General features: G+C 32.1%; 2 protein-coding genes across 3 annotated transcripts in view; one reads left to right on the top strand and one right to left on the bottom strand.

Annotated features, from left to right (window-relative positions):
• Window positions 1-250: 250 nt before the first annotated feature.
• On the bottom strand, window positions 251-7,340 carry LOC133192302 (ubiquitin domain-containing protein 2-like). 2 transcript variants are annotated; one of them, XM_061328313.1, is made up of 3 exons: window positions 7,152-7,340; window positions 4,096-4,332; window positions 251-2,933 (listed from the first exon to the last, which is right to left on the bottom strand). In XM_061328313.1, the coding sequence occupies exons 1-3, from the start codon at window positions 7,216-7,218 to the stop codon at window positions 2,545-2,547; spliced, it is 693 nt and encodes a 230-aa protein (XP_061184297.1). In that variant the 5' UTR covers window positions 7,219-7,340; the 3' UTR covers window positions 251-2,544. The 2 variants fall into 2 exon arrangements, with proteins under 2 accessions (XP_061184297.1, XP_061184298.1); XM_061328314.1 differs by having other exon boundaries at window positions 4,096-4,323.
• A 390-nt stretch (window positions 7,341-7,730) lies between these two features.
• LOC133192301 (MMS19 nucleotide excision repair protein homolog) overlaps window positions 7,731-18,083 on the top strand; it is a 36,852-nt gene continuing 26,499 nt past the window's right edge. The window contains exons 1-4 of the mRNA XM_061328312.1: window positions 7,731-7,813; window positions 11,427-11,475; window positions 11,641-11,744; window positions 13,901-13,986. Coding sequence (XP_061184296.1) covers window positions 7,732-7,813; window positions 11,427-11,475; window positions 11,641-11,744; window positions 13,901-13,986 — 321 coding nt within the window. The 5' untranslated portion in view covers window position 7,731. The remainder of the gene's footprint in view (window positions 7,814-11,426; window positions 11,476-11,640; window positions 11,745-13,900; window positions 13,987-18,083) is intronic.

The raw sequence follows: 18,083 nt of genomic DNA, 5'->3' as shown, positions 1-18,083 counted from the left end.
TTTAGTGTTTAAAAAGACATTTACAAGGCCATATCTAAATGTTACTCAAGTATATAAAAACTGTGTACCACAGTAATAGAAACAAATATTGCACAAGCAAAATTCAAACTGCACCTACACTATACTAAAAAGGACTTCTGAAGTTTTAATTGTGAATGCTAAATAGTCAATATATGTCTTACTTTTCTTTAGTTAAAACGGATAGGGGAACATGACAATTCTCATTATGGGAAATAAAGACAATAAAAACTTTAAGGCTTGAAAAGTATTTTTCAAGTAACAACACAAGAAAAAGTACATATAATGTGTAAAGTGAAGTTTGAATGACAGAATCACAACGTCTTTTTAAGATAATGACAAGGTTGGGCTTATTTTTTGATAAACATGACATATTCATAAATGCCTATATCAAATACACAATATGTGTTGGCCATATGTTCATATAAAATAAGCATTTGAGGAATATGACTTTGTCTTTATCTCTCAAACTTTTCACTGCAATTTTTTCTGTTGTTAACACTCTGAATGAGTGCTTTTCCTTACATACAAACCCACAAACACAGGTGCCATTATATTCATAAAATTATGGCCTTGGTCATTTTCTTGCATGCAGATTTACAGAAAAAGAAATACTTTCAAGGAACTTATATAAGTAACTGCTTAAAAAACTGTGTTTGACACACATACACAAGAAGAACTTCCACATTTCACAACAGTTAGGTAAAAAAGTGTGCAATTTTTAAACATTCAAAATAAAATGCTTTCTATTTAATGCCTTTAGAGTTCACATATATGTATATAATATCTGTAAATTATTCAAGCTAGCACTATCAGAATAGTGTACAGTAAAACAAGTTATGAACATAATTCCCTAAGACCAATAAGTTCTTAATTTGATTTAAAACTATAAGGAATGCATATCACTTTGCTGTAAGTGTGATTTCATTATAATAAACTGTGTTTTACTGTATTGATCCTTCAATCTTGAATCTGGGTACATAAAAATACATTTGTGATGAACATTTTTGAAATATACATGTAAATATGATAAAAAAATGACCTCAAAACATTCATACAATATGATATTAATGTATATATATACATCTTTGATTTGTGACTTAACAAGAGATGAAGCAATAAAAACAATTTAATCTCATTAACAACTTTTACCTCCACAAACTTTGTATATTTCCTAACATTACAATAACAAACATCTATTATTTTTTCTCCTATACATGCATATTGAAGAAGTTAATGTTCAATGTACATGAAATAAATTGCAATTTCAGGGAAAATCTGACAGACAACAATGAACAGTGAGTACATTTTTCACATATAGTACATGTTCAAATCTAAAAATGGGGTTTTCTGAACAAAACACTAATTGGAGAAATAATTTGCGTAAAATTTCCCTCTACAATAGTTTTTTAATACTAAACAAAAATAAGAGAAAGGAGTTGAATGAAATACAAAGCCACATGTGCCTCTAAAGTAATGAGTCAGATTTACAAAATTTTATATTTAGTGGTCTTTTTGTATTTGAAATTCCCAGAAAAAGGGGAGAAGTTTCTGATAAAATAAATCAACAATCTCTAATAGCCAATCTTAATATAAAGCTTGCTTACTATATCAAACAATTAGTTCCTTAGATGCTGATTGGACAACACTAAATTAAAAGGCTGTTGACCTTTAGCCTTAAAATAATTAAGGTCATCACATTACTATGCCCAACTTGTATATAAAAAAAAGGTTGACTATGAAGGATAAAATTAACAAGATTTGTTTTATAACAACATTTCAAGAAGATATGGCAGAAAACCATGTGATATTTGACCTTTTGAACTGGAAATCGGTAAGGGTCAACTGATTATCATGAATAATTTTCTTGAAGTCCATGGGTTCACAAGATACTGGTAGGAAACGTATGATATACCAAACATACCAAATGCATGATAAAAAGATGCAATTTATCCCAATTCTTGGGACAGAAACAGAAGTAGAAGAATTTTGAATTTATACTTTACTCATGTTGCGAAAAAAAAAATCATTATATTAAGGTTCACCATCCCTCTATTCATGCATATAAAATTTCATTTTACAGGTGTACAATGTCATGATAATTATTTTTCCAAAAGAACTGAAATGCTTACAATATCTGCCTATCTTGCTGTGCAAATTTGACAAAAATTGCTCTTAGACTTTAATAAGGCAATAAATCATTAACTGCAGTGAGGGTTATCTCATTTATGAGAGGATTAGTGAACCTTAAATTCACCAGAAACAGAATTGCTGTGTAAAGCAAATTTTTTTATGCCAAACCTTTTCGAAAAAAAAATTACTAAACATGATTAATTTTCATATTAGTTTAAGTGAAAGAGGAAAACATACCAAATATTTCATAACAACTTCATTTGTTCTATATCATAAGAAAAAAAAAAACAAGGACTGTAATAAAACATGAGAACAACGAATTTTCATGATTATACAAAGCGTAAAAAATTCTCAAGTCAAAACAGAACAAAATAAAAAACAGAAAGACATGAATTAGGTAGTTCCGTCCCCAGCTTCTGGTGCCACTATCACCTGAACTACGTAAGATTTTGGAATCCGGGCATCCTCCACTCTTAGTTTATCACCCAAAAGTCGCCCAGCAAAGAACCAGCGCTGCAGGCGTGGCTCAATGCCCGTTTCATCACAGATACGTTTTTTGAGTTTCAGCACAGTGTCCGTGGTCCTAACATAAAGCTTGAGGTCTTTATTTGAAGTGGAGATTCGGAACTTTATAGGAATTTCTAGTCCCGGTGACTGGTTCTCTGAGTCAGCTCCAGCCTCACTTTCACTAATATCCTCAATTAAGTTTGTAGGGGCACTCAGAACATAAACAGGGAGCTGGTAGCGGCTCCCTAACTCATCATAACTGTCCATCAGTGTTCCTGAAATTAAAGGTAAAATTACATTTAATTCTTTGAGTTCAACATGTTTTATTTCAGATTTCCTTTCCATTATATTCTTCAAAGATACACTGTGAATGATGTGATGAAATGGTGCTCTCAAGACATCTCATTTTTTATTCTCAAGGATTTGATCTGCCAGTAGCCTTGTTAAGATGACTTTGGGTCAGGGTTATGTCACACCCTTGGGTCATTACATGTAGCAATTTCTGTATCAGGTATAGGCTTTCTGATCAGTAAATTATTTTTAACACAGGGCATGAATTTGACAATTTTTCCCCCCTTAAAGTTACCTTGAAATTATAATACCAAAATAACCATGGACCTAGCTCAACTTAAAGCATAATATCTGTCATCAGATACTAGTTTCCAATGCTTAATATAATTAGTATCTTACAAACTTATTGACCAGACATATACTAGGCATTTTTTCTGTTATGACCCGAACAAAATTGCAAAGACAAGTAATCTATAAAGGCTAGTGGTACAATGTTGAAAAAAAAAATATGACAGTATTATAAGATTACTTTATTGAAATTTATTGTTAGGTTCAAATACACAGTGGTTTGTCAAAAATATGTTTTTATAATTTGAAGATATACATTAGTACTTTTATTACAGGATGGATGAATTCACTGCATAAGCCTATATTGTTACTGACATTTCTATATACTGTAGGCATACTTTTTTTCCGTGCTGTATTAATTTACGCTATGTACACAGTCACAAATTTTCCATCATGATGGAACTTTGTCTCAACGTACCTAAAGTATACTTAAGGCATATAGTGGCAATCTAAGAATTTTGCCTAATTCTCTACCTGTGGATTGAACAGAAATTGTGATTCTGCTGAATTTTGACCCCGTGGGAAAAAGTATGTTTATATCATTCTAAAATTTCTTGAAGATTCAAGTTAAATTTGAGTGTTTTTGACCTCCAACTGACACATCTCAGATATGATTTCTGACATAACAAATCGCTACACTGTAGGTTTAACAATAGGATATATATGTTTTATCCCCAAAAATACCTCTCATGTCAAAGGACCGACAAAGAGCTAAGGTTTCCAACCAATATAAAAACTAGTATTAATTTTCAAATGACTCCATCCCTTTTCCACTACATCATTTAATAACGTTTATACCATGAGGAAGTGATATGTTAGCTCCATCTATAATGGCCTGTGCCAGGGAATGATCTCCAGTTTCTAGAGCATACGCTGCTGCTTTTAGTGCATCCCAGATCTCCTTTCTTCCCTCAAAGGCAGGGGCTGTGTCCCAAAACTCATCCCGCTTGGACCGCAACTGACCCTCAGTCAAGGGGACCTCACTCTTCCACTTGGGTTTCTCTGGTTTTAAAGGTTGATTCCTCCCTATAGAAACTAAGTGAAAATATACAAGAATAAATTTCTGTATACATAAAAAAGAAAATCTATGTCCATAATGGTAAATCATTTTGGAGTTTTCACACTCGTGTACACAAGAAATTCAAGTAAGTTCCAAGTAAGTTCCACTTACAGTTCACCTTATATATATACATATACATATATATATATATATATATATATATATATATATATATATATATTAGGGATGTCAACGAGTACCCGGTTAACTGGGTACTCGATCGAACGTCCGAGTATCGAATACTAAAAATGGTACTCGGTTACTCGGAAGTGTATTTTTTTCTTATTTCAAACTACATATTTTTATCAAAAATTTATCAATAACTTAAATATGCATACGGTAATTGACGTGTCGTCATCTACACCTGTAAAACACCCGTTATCGCCTGTGGCTGTGTATATACAGTAATTAGTGACCAATCACCTGGTACACAGCTGTTCTCACCTATATTGTGGTCCTTAATTTTTGGATGGCTTCAATGATTGTTTTCAGTGAACATAGTTTAAGTATGGTCTACAATCTTAACTCGTTTTTTAAATTATTTAATTGATATGCGGTAGCGAAATCGGACATGCATTAGAAATGCCGCTACCCACTTCAAAAAAGAAGAAATATTAAAAACAACTAAAGTTTAAAAAAATGTTGAAAGTCAGTTTGCGTCGTAAGTTTAGTGTATATGCGGGAAACAACCAACATATGAAATGATATTATACTAGCGATCCCAACAACGTCCGTTCCTTCCCTTTCGCTAGTCTAATCACCACAAACCTGCATAACAGATTGTCTTCCTTTTGTGTTGATGAAATAGATCCTAAACAAAAACTGTAAACCATTTGTAATTTTTGATGTATTAATTGTGTCGTTTGTGTTTATTTGGTAAGTAAATTTAGTACCAAAAAATCATTTCCCTTTGACTCAACTGTTTATACACATTTATAAACGTGAAAAAAAAAACAGCTTTGGGGTTTAACAGAGCTTAACCGGGCTCAAGAAAATTAACACACTTGTATGTATTTTCCTTTTTACAGAGTACCTGGGTACTCGATCGGAAAAACGTCCGAGTAACCAATTATCAAAAATTGACCGATTTGACATCCCTAATATATATACATGTATATATATATATATATATATATATATATATATATATATATATATATATATATATATATATATATATATATATATATATATATATATATATATAAATATATATATAAAACATCCATATCTCAGAGTCAGACACATCCTAAGTTAAATTGAGTTGGAAGTCCCTACCACTTTTTCTTTGTGTATTTTAACCTAAATATCTCAAATCTTTAGGAATAGCAAACTTTTCCCTTATGCCCCATGAGATAACAAGGTTTGACTGTATTCTATAAAAGAGTACCACCTCTTACTTTTGACAGCAATACATGTTCTAGTTCTAACTTACTACATATTGAATGTGTTATAAATCACTGATACAGCCAAATCTTGTTACTCTCAAATCCTATGGTTTTAGAGAAAAAAAAAAGAGATATCCGATAATTAGAGATTTTGAGATGAAAAATATAAAGAAAAAGAGGTTGAGAATTTAAATTCACATCATGGTACTTCAGATAAGGAAGTTCAACTGTATTTTATTATAATTCACCTACTGATCTAAGCCATTTCTATTTAAGTGTACAAAAGACCCTGCAGTTAGAATTTATGGTTTCTAACTGGGTACCTGAATCACAAGGGATTTTTTAAACAAATGCCCCAATTACATTACTTATCATGAAGCTTAACCAATTTAATGGAATAGGTGACTGGCCCTAATAATCTAAGGCATGAGATGCTATTAAAAACAAATTGAAGAGCGAGACGAGGATAGATATTACGACTTGAAATTTCTGTTTTGTGGTCTCAGACCACGTTTTAATACTGTCCCTTGAAACCCATGGCTGCACCAAGCAGAACCATATAACCAAATAAAAGTGCAAGGTGTAAACAATGGACACATTCTTGTTTTTTGTACGAATTTTTAATCAAGGAAATATTTTTTTTTCTAACATTTCTACGAAATATATGTAGACTTGAAATATTTAGGGACCGTCCCTTTAAATTTGGGTAGAAAGTCCTATCCTCATTACTTCCGTTGACTAAGCTTTGATCAGATTAAAAACGCTAACATCCTTGTGGAAAATTGGCCGAAACAACTTGATATGCCTGAACCTTTATGAGAGTTGGTGGTTAATGAAAAGAACATTTAACCTACGACATGAGTTGTTGATTTTAGGGCTATGTGTAGATTTATGAGACAATTCAACAAAAATTCCTCGGCAGTGCCTCTCAGTTTGCAGACGAAGTTGGCAACCTTGTTAATTTATATATATAGAGTAGGGTATTAATTTTTATAAAATGTTTGTTTCAGCCAATTTTCTGTTGATGATATAGATTAATTATATCACAAATGTGTCATCCATATATAATTTATGAGAAAAAAGTCAAACAGGCCCAGGGGTCTATATCGAGGGGGGGGGGGGTCCTGTCCTCAAGCACCTGTGGTTAAGATACTAAAATCAAAAGCTTTGGGAAACACATCTTGAAATTCACAAGATCTTTTTTCGTCATACTTATTTTTAAAACTGCCTTCTCTTGAATTTTACAGAAGCACACTGTCTGAGCCTCTGCTAATGATTACCCTTCACCAGATCAACAATAAATGTGTGGCTTTTAAGGTGACAGTAAAAATAAATACATTCCTATTCCTACATTTCCTAGGCCTCAATAAACAGCTGACAAACAGCTGGGGCTGTACCCCGGTTACCTGCTGCATCTGACGACTCCCCAGACGACGGTCCGTTCTCGCGATTCGACCCAATACATCCTCCCATTTCAAACAGGAGGGGTATTGAGTTTATGCTGTTATTGACCCTCGCTTAACTTGAACTGGCTGAGTTATTTTCTCAATTTTTGACGTTCTGTGTACTGTCACAAATATATTGATGCGCCGGCGATCGATGAAGGCGTGATTTGATTGGCTAGTATTAGTAAAAAAAAATTTAGCGAATGTTGATTGTAAAATATTCGTGTTTAAACTATAACAGTCCTCAAATTAAGAGACATTAGAGCTGATGATTTTTTTAATTTTAAAAATATTAAAAAGTGAAAAAATACAAATAACAAACCGTTGCAGTGAGAATTTTTTTTCCGGAAAAAAAGATAGTAGAAGTTATGAAAATATGTATTTATTTATTTCGCAGAGTGTTACTTTTATTTCACTATCTATACTTTTAGCTATTTTTTTTAGCATAGAACCATTTCAGTCAAGTATAAGAAAACGACTCTTAAATCCGGAATCTGTATTATTGCTCAAAGCATTTTTATCTTTCGTGTTCATTTTAAAGATGGCTGCGCCCATGTGGAGGAACGAAGTTACAAAATATATCAAACTTTTGGATAATTCTGCCGTAGAAACATTAAGCAATGGTTTGTGCATTTGGTTTTATCATTATTTGCCAGAAAGGATTAATATTATAGAAAATTTAAGCTTAATGAATGATGATCTTCAAAGTTTGACCTAAAGGATTAATATTATAGAAAATTTAAGCTTAATGAATGATGATCTTCAAAGTTTGACCTAGGATTGAATTTCAAGTAGTTTAATGGAAATCTAGATACTAACTATATAGCTATATAGCTTTAAGTAAATAGGTTGTCTTGTTCTGAGCTTTCAGTTTTCTGCATTATGATATTTACATCTCTATTTTTTGTATTTTGATATATACATCTTGTCTATTTAATATGTTTTACGGTGTGACCATTGGGTTCGAGCGCAGTTGTGTACTTGTACCATCAAAAACCTATATACACAGCTTACACTTGTAACGTTGATCTTCAAGCTTCAAACCGCATGAGACACAGTCTAGAGTGTGACGTCACATGATATCGGAATTTTCGGAGACAGCCGAAGTTGAACGAGACTACAGTTCTTGTGCAAAAATAAATGAAATACATTGTAGAGTAGATGCAATTGTTTTTTGTTTCTTTTAATGAGGCCAAGTTTAATTCGAGTGCACATGACATTGCGCAGCTTTTTAAAGATATACATGCTATAACTTGCGTCAGTTAAAAATAAAGTTGGAAATTTATTTATTTTGTTTACCAAATAAAGTTATGAAAATATTGTAAATTACACAATTGGAAATGAACGCATTATAAAGATCTCAAATTATAATTATTCATTATCCTACTAGGAAAGTAATGCTATATTTAAATTCATGCATCATGTGACACCGTCGCTACTTTTAGATTGATAAACAAAAATGGCATCAAGAAAACGAGGTAGGCCGTTTGGTATACAAAATAGCTGTTGACATGGATGGCATACGTTCTTTGTTTAAAGATACTTATCTTTGAAAACAACCATTATTAACCATCTACTCTGTAATGACAGATATTAACTTTTATTCAAAATAGTAGTCGGAATGCAACGTACCTCGTTGTCTATGATTTCCCGCAGACATGCGTGTCTATATACTGATTACGCACTTCCTTCATCAATATTCATGAATAGGCTGAATTCTGAATTGCAGATCTTGCTTAATTGTTTTGTAATTACAACGACTTAATTATTTATTAAAACTTTGTGGAAAGTAATTATTTTTTATTACACATCATGTTTCTCAAATCATTTAATCATTTTGTTTCACATAAAAAATCACATTTATATAGCGTGTATATCTTTAATTTCATGCAGTCATATTTGCGACATTACACCTTTTCCCAATATTGTGATTTTAATACAAAATTAACATTATCTGTAACACCTATGGGTCTGAAATTATGCTTTCACAACAATAATTGGAATAAACCGCTGAAATGGCTCTAACGACGTCACTGTTTTCTGATTTTACTAACAAATCATGATGCTAAAGAATGACACATGACTCACTTGTATATTCAACATGTCCATGGATAATTTACTAAAAACTGTTGATAGAACATCTAAAGAAACATACTAGCAATCTAAACATTGGTATTTTATACCAAAATAATTCATCTGCCCAGATAATTCATCTGCACTGATATATATACATATACTGCAATATGGCAATTTTAGAGGTATTGGGCATTGAAAAAAATAAACTTTGTAATAATTCCTACACCAACCTAGATGGTCAACTTTTTTGAAATTTCACAGTTTGGTGACTTTTTACAATAACTTTCATGTACTTGGCTGAAAAAGAAATCTCTAGGGCAGAAATACAAAAAATATGGAAAAAATATGATAATTTGACACTTTTCGAACAAATTATTCCCATAGGGTCCAATAGTAAAATTTGACAACTTTTGAGATGGCCCCCTAAGAAATCAGGATGGTAAACATTCAATTTTTTAATCTTAAAACAATAAATATAATATATTAGTAAAAATTAATTCAGGAAAATTTATCAAAATCTCTAGGGTAGAAATAATTAGACTCGGCCTCATTAAGCTCTCTGCAAAGAAATAAAAGTAAACGTATCTCTTGATGGTCTTTTGTATGTTTTGAAATAATTTCGCATGGAACCCTGGTAGTGATGGAATTCTGGGAATGTTGCACAAGAAAATTTGCCTGACGTATACATGTACAGATTTCATTCCGAATTTCCTCTGTTCTTACATGTTACTCATTGAGCTCGCTGCACTCGCTAGTCGCTATAAGTAAGAAAGTAGAAGGTAGATAATCAGATTGTACAAGTACTCTCTTATGTATCAACAAGCAAATTTATAGTTATGCTGATGATTTTCATACAAAACAAAAGATTCTTTTGTGAATCTTAATGTTTTTCCTAGAACTCCACTGGAAGTGTGACTATATTTCATCACTTACTGACATGTTTTACTGTTTACTGTGTAAAGCTATCACTTTGATAGCATTGGCATGTGCAGATTAATTCATATTCATTAATCATGTTAATTAGAAATGTGATTTATTGTAAAGAAAAAATTTCAATGGAGGTTGCCTTTTCCCCCCTGTCAATGATACATTCAAATAGTTATATGCATTAATTTGGCAGTTTCACTACTGGATCTGCTACTGAGAAATTAGTCAGAGGTTTCGCAGAGCAAATTATGCATATGTGTATATGTATATGTACAGAACATTAGAATTACATGTACATTGTACATGTTAACATCACTTTCCTTGTTTAGCTATTACAACTTAATTATAAGTGCACTTGTGAGTGCTTTCAATGAAAAGGTCTTTATCTTTGGATAATTTCATTTTTTTTTTATTTTTAAGTTTATTCACTTAAGTTTTTAATGTACATCACTATTTTAATTGAATATATGCAAATATTTATAAAGATAAATTTAAAAAAAAAATTCTTATAACCTTGATTCCTTAATACATGTTTTGAAATTCAAGATAAGTGTATTTAACCTTAATAAAATAATATTTTACCATAAAAACATATCAGTACTTGCAAGTTAAATCTTGAGGTTTAAGAAAAATGCACACTTTGATTAAAATAAACAGAAAATAAGAAATAAGTTTCAAGTTGCACTTACAAGTAGTGATCTACACATATGTTTAAATTTGTGTAAAATATGTGTAACATTTCATCATAAGAAAAAGTGATGATGTAATGCACATATTTCCCCTGCTAAATGTACTTACACATTTAAATTGTTTTGTGAAACCTCTCTGTTGTATACTTTTTCAGTCTGTATACATGTATTTCTACACAGCTGCTGGCATTTTAATTTCGTGCACAGACTATGGAGGTTGACAGATATGAAGTATGCATGTGAAATTTGGCATGTTCACCTCAAAAACTGAATTATAAACATTAACTGTATAAACTGTATAAAGTACTTTTTTTATCAAGAAAATAAGAAAATAATATACTTCCAATCACACTTTTTTTTTTATGAAAGCTTTTGGCTTTCTTTGAAGTGTGCTATTCTTTTTTCTAGACTCATTTCTTGATGAACAAAATATTTCATATAGCAAGTATAGTGAATCCTCTATAACATTTATTGTGGAAATTCATGTTGTAATATTTTGCTCCTATTTTTTTCATATGATAACAAGAGTTTGTGTAATTTGTAGGCTTACAAGGAAAGTCAATCTCCCTGCTTGAACTCATTGAAAATATTGGGTGAGTAACTGAGTACATTATTTAATGGTAGATCTAAATATACTTCACCACACTTTTAGTTTCAAATCTTAACCTACATTAGCATTGACGCATACCGGTATAATTTATTTTGTCAATTTTTTGTATATATTTATAGTTAGCTAACTAAACCTTTTTCTTCCATAGGGAGTATTTGACCAATGAGGATCACCAGATAAGGGGGCGTGTCATCCGACTTTTGTGTGATGTTATTGCTATCATCCCAAATACACTACTGTCTCCAATGGAAGGTGACCCATCTTTGTAGCCCCTATATTATTGTGTAGTACAAAAATAAATACAGTTAGGTTTAAATAAAATTTTCATATAAATTTACTAGTATTCCTGTATCTACACAAATGAAATAGGTCATATATGATGGATAATGTGTTGTAGAATCTGATTTACAAATGTTTTGATTTGTTTCCTGGTTTTTCAAGGTTATTGTTTTTCTAATTTTTTTTTTTCAATTTTATGTACCTAGCATGTAGGAATAACTTTATATGTCCAATTCTTTGACAGTCTGTCTGTCCATCATGTCTACATATTTCTGAGTGCAAACATACAAATGGTCAAAACTGTACTAGTACTATGCTAAGTTTTTATTTGTTTTTAGTACAAACTTGGTATTTTATAATTTAGAGTTTTTTATCATACATCCTTGACATTGACATTTTCCCCTAACTGTGCTTAAAATTGTTTTGAATGTCATTCTTCTCTTTATGGTAAGAATGGGGGGAAGGGAGCGATCATGTCAACAAATTATATTTGCCAATATTCCAAATAGTGTAGTGCCATTGGAGTTGATCTTGGCATTTGACCTTGGATTTAGTAAATGATTTTGTTGTACATGGCCTTCTCAGATAATTTTTTTTTTTGACTACATACATCAAATAGATAAATCAGTTGGGATTCTTGAAATTCAAACTTGACCTTGAAATTGGTAAATGATAAACATTCTCCTATACTGTAAACTGTAAATGAGAAACATTCTCCTATACTGTAAACTGTATTACAATTTTTCATTCTTAAATCATATACAAGTAGAGAAATCATTATTTAAACTTTGCTTGCCTTTGGCCTTTAATTAAATAAATTGTTTAACTTTTCTATGCCACTTTTAATCTTTGATTGAATATGTAAGCCTCTGTTGTGTTCATGCCCAGAGAATGACATTTATATAATATGTATAATTGTCATGGATTTGGATGATGCTATTTTTAGCTCACCTGAGCCAAAGGCTCAAGTAAGCTTTTCTTATCAAAATTTACCCACTTTCTGCCTTTGTTGTTGTTTAATTGTCATCGCTGGTGTTGTAAACTTTTTGGAACTTCTCCTTCTTCTCCTGAACCACTAAGCAAGTTTCAACCAAACCTGGCAAGTATCCTTGGGTGAAGAGGATACAAGTTTTTTTTTAAATAAAGGGCCACACTCTCTTAAAATGGGAGATAATTAAGAAGTGAAAATTGGGTTGGGACGTTTGAAAATATCCTTCTCAAGAACCTCTTCCTATCATAGTGTAGATTCAAATTTGAACAAGTCATGACCCCTTGGGATGGGACAGGACCACTATATGTGATCAAAGTTTTGCATAGGAATACATAGGAAAAAATCTTTTCAAATTTTCTTCTCAGGAACAGGAAAACCATGATTAGTCATATTGATCTGGAAGCATCTTGAGGAAGTGTAGATTCAAATTTGATCAAATTATGACCCCCAGAGGTAGGGTTGGGCTACAATGGGCAATCAAAGTTTAACATAGGAATATATAGGATGAATCTTTAAAATCTTCTCAAGAACGGCAAAACCATGATAGTCATATTTATATCGAAGCATCTACAGGTAGTGTTTGTTCAAATCATGACTTTGAAGGAAGGGTGGGGCCAAAATGGGCAATCAAAGTTTTACATAGGAAAAGACTTTAAAAGTATTCTTCTCAAGAACAGCAAAGCCATGATTAGCCATATTTATATGGAAGCATCCTCAGGTAGTGTAGATTCAAGTTTGTACAAATCGTGACCCCCTTGGGTAGGGTGGGGCTACAATGGGTGAACAAAGTTATATGAGTGTATAGGAAAAAGAATATGCTGATGAAAAACAAGGTCCATTAATTAGGTGAGCATTGTGGCCTATGGACATCTTGTATTAATTATTGTCAAAAATTTCTTATTTTCCAACCATGCTAAATTTCATTAATTTTAGCAATTTTTGTTGTTGATGTTTTGATTTAAAACATCTGACAGAATGTCAACATAGTGTGCCATCAAAATTAGGCTTTACAGCTGTTCTAAAGTTATCCATAGCAATCCTTTTAAACTGATTGAAATAAACAAAGATAAGATCATGATACATATTTTCAAAAGTGACATCGCATCATTAAGTATTTATTTTGTTTTTGTTTTTTCAGTGAAGTCGTTGGTGACCTATTTGTGTGAGCGACTTCAGGATCATCATTCCATACAGCCCCAGGTGTTGAGGGGACTCCTGACACTGGTAAGTATTACAGACAACACGATACTTATTTCAGAAACAAGGTATGGTTTCTAAACATCTATTGGATATCCTTTCCACGGCCATGGCATAAAAATGCGTAATGGCGAAAAATAGAGATTCTGACTCTCTGTGCTGGACCCCAGGGGAGGATCTCATAATATATTTGGAATGAATCGCAAGAGGAAGTTGTATTCTATTAGTTGTTAAAATTACAAAGCTCCATCTTTACACCGCCTAATTTTATAGATCCTCAGATACGCGACAGGCATAGGAGTTTCATGAAAGCATTTTTCTAGATTTCCATACCCTTCAATTTTTGGCCGGTATAGGTTCGGCTTAAAAAATAGAAGTGAAACAGTTCACCGCGGTATAGATTCACCGCGGTATTTTTTCTCGGTTTGATACACGGTGAAAAATCTCTAATTTTCGGTTTGGTTCATTTTTCGGTCGGGATCTTTATTCAGTCGGGTTTGGCATAAGGTAAAACATGTTACTCAGTATAAATAAGTATAGAAAACGTAAATTTTTGAAGACTGATAGTTTGTAAAATAATTTTTGACAATCAAATCATTCTAATCAGTTTCTTCTAGTCAATTTGCAAATAAAATTCGTAAATTAAGTGACTAGATTTAGTTATTAAAAGAAAGCATAAAACAATGTTGAATTTGTTTCCTTCTGTATCAAAATGTATCGTATCGAAAATAACCATACCGAGTCAAAATTATACAATACGTATCGAACCGTGAAGGAGGAGTATCATTTCACCCCTATTAAAAAACTCAATAGAAGGTGACAAAGAGAGAGAAAGGAAAGAAAAATTGCACCCTAAATGCAAAAAAAAGTCTTTCGTGCATACTTTGTCTTTTCCCGACCCCTGCACCATGACCTTTAGGCTCTATAGGAAATATCCTAATCTTCATTCTGTAACACATGAAATACACATTTTCTTAATGTGGATAATTTATTGATACCGTGATTTTTTTCATGATTTTTTTCCTGGACCACTCCCTTCTGATCAACATTCTTAACAATTTCTGTCCATCCAAAGGATAGAGAAGTGAGTTGGTCACATGATTAAGTCAATTAAAAATAATCTATGTATATAAGAGCATTTTGAAATAATTGTACATGACACGTGTTTTCGACCAGTGCCTATACACAAACACTAGTGCACATGTATGTTACAAAACAGATGTGAAAATGGCTATGTTGAAAGTTAAAATCAAATAAGAAACATTTGAATATAATGAATCACCACTTTCATCCTGATTCAGCAATGATTATTTTGAAGTATTTTTAACAAAATTCCATTTAACATTATTTCATATTGACCAGAAGTGTTAGACAATGAAATGCTTTCTTTATTTGTTGATGAGGGAATTACCAGTTGCAACTACAGAAAAACTCATTTATACAAAAAACATGGATACATGTATAGCAAATTTACAGATATAGCAAAGTTTTTTTGGAATCCCCAGCAAATTTCTCAATAAATCTTTGTAAAATTTTACTGTTAGGAACTCAGATCTAGAAAATCATGGATATAGCAACCTGAATTTGTGTCCCTTAGATGTAAGAAAAAAATGATTGAAATTTACATTCTTTATAACAAATTATCAAAGACCTCGATTTTAAAAATATTTAACTGATTTGAAATTGAAGTCATTTGAAAACATGAACACTTCAAGGTTATTTTTGAAAATAATACTTCACAAAATTTTGTTATGCTTGAAGGAAAATATCTATATATTTAATTCACTATACATATATATGCTGAAAGGAAAAAAGAAATGCATACCTAAATATGAAAGGTTATAATTAGCATTTATTACTGTGCTACACAATGATAGCCAAATACAATTTTCATGCCCCGCCATGAATATGGCCGGGGCATATAGTGTTTGTCATGTCCATCTTCCGTCTTTCTGTCCTTCTGTCCTTCCGTCTGTCCTTCCGTCACACTTTGCGTTTAGCTCTGTTTCAAAGAAACTATCCGAGATATTTTTATCAAACTTCATATGCTGATAGATATTGATGAAAGCTATGCAACTGCATCAACATTTTTTGACCTTGACATTTCCTTTGACCTTGACCTCACTTTTCTTAGATTAGTGTTAAGCTCAGTTTTAAAGATACCATTCAAGATAGTGTAATCAAACTTCATATGTTGATACATACTGATGTAAGCTATTCAACTGCATCAACATTTTTTTGACCTTGACCTTTCTTTTGACCTTGACCTCACTTTTCTTAAATTAGTGTTTAGCTCAGTTTTAAAGATATCATTCAAGATAGTGTGATCAAACTTCATATGTTGATACATACTGATGTAAGCTATTCAACTGCATCAACATTTTTTGACCTTGACCTTTCCTTTGACATTGACCTCACTTTTCTTAAATTAGTGTCAAACTTCATATGCTGATACATACTGATGAGAGCTATTCCACTGCATCACTATTTTTTAACCTTGACCTTTCCTTTGACCTTGACCTCACTTATCTTAAATTAGTGTTTAGCTCAGTTTTAAAGAAACCATTCATAATATTTTTATCAAACTTCATATGCTAATACATAATGATGTAAGTTTTTCAACTGCATCAACAATTTTTGACCTTGACCTTTCCTTTGACATTGACCTCACTTTTCTTAAATTAGTGTCAAACTTCATATGCTGATACATACTGATGTAAACTATTCAACTGCATCAATATTTTTTCACCTTGACCTTTCCTTTGACCTTGACCTCACTTTTCTCGATTTGTGTTAAAATGTTGCATTACTAATATACCCTCGGCGGGGCATTCATGTCCTATGGACATATTTCTAGTATATTATACACTTATGGACTCTTTTGGTGGTGAATTTGGTTTGATATTCACCAGAAGAGTATCAATATTGACCGAGGCATAAATCAAAGCATAATATCGATTCAAATGACATTATAGCACTGCTCAGCAGTTATTGACTGTATATAGAGAGCAAATCTGGGGTAATGGTAATGTGTAATGGTTTTGTTTGTTTATTGTTTAACGTCCCTCTCGAGAATTTTTCACTCATATGGAGACACCACCACTTGCCGGTCGAGAGCTACAAATTTTTTACCTATACTCTGCACTCAGGGCCATTGAGCAGTGAGGGATCTTTTTCGTGCCAGCACCTACTGTGACACGGGACCTTGGTTTATACGGTCTCATCCGAAGGACCGGTCTCCACGTCCCACAGTGGGATTTGAACTTGTGACATAAGGATCAACACCTTACTCCGCGACTCTGTACTCCCTGACTCTGTGTAATGGTAATGCATTGTAATCATTACATTTTTTCAAAGTAACGGGATATGTAATGTGTAATGGAGCCCTCTTTCAATTACAAATAATTATAGCATAATGCAGCATTGCTTTCAAAAATTTCAGTAATGACCATTTCTTTTCAATTACACTTCAATTACATTTTGTATTTTAATCCCTTTTTTAATTAGGGCCCCACAAGGATTTGCAGGTGCCCTATAGTAATCACTCTGTCTGTATGTCCATCTGTCTGTCTGTCCGTCTGTCTGTCTGTCATTCTTCCGTCCACAAATTTTCTGTTTTTTTCTAATAACTTTTTTTAGGGTTGACCAATTAAGTTCAAATTTAGTGTGTTTGTTGAATAGGCAGTAAGACATATTTTGATGCTAAGTTTGGTTCTCTGTGTCATCCAGTTTGGAGCTGGGGTGGTGGGGTAGATTCCTTAACTTTATATAGGAGTGAACGGGCAAAGAGAGATAACTGCTGAGAATGTTCCTATTGTAAACTATGAAAGGCTGCAATGAGTCTCTTGGGATTAATTAAATTTCCTCTTGAAGAAAATCCAAAGCATTTATCTTAATCTGTCACATTGAGATTAATTAACACCTCTGTCTGCAAATGAAGTTTGTTTTGAAGTTAAGGTCAATTCTGAATGATGTTTACATTCTCTGATATGTGGATTTAAATAATGTTCATACTTTATTTTGGTAAAATACACAATGAGTTAATTATGATTTTATTGAATTCTAAAAACAAGATATAGATGAAGATATCTTTTTTTATAATAATTTTATTTATTTTTTATTTT

This window comes from Saccostrea echinata, unplaced genomic scaffold, assembly GCF_033153115.1.
Source record: "Saccostrea echinata isolate AGI-Se365-2 ecotype Australia unplaced genomic scaffold, CSIRO_AGI_Sech_v1 ptg000025l, whole genome shotgun sequence".
NCBI lineage: Eukaryota > Metazoa > Mollusca > Bivalvia > Ostreida > Ostreidae > Saccostrea > Saccostrea echinata.
The sequence above is the reverse complement of the archived record's forward strand: the minus strand, read 5'-3'. Positions and strand labels throughout refer to the sequence as shown.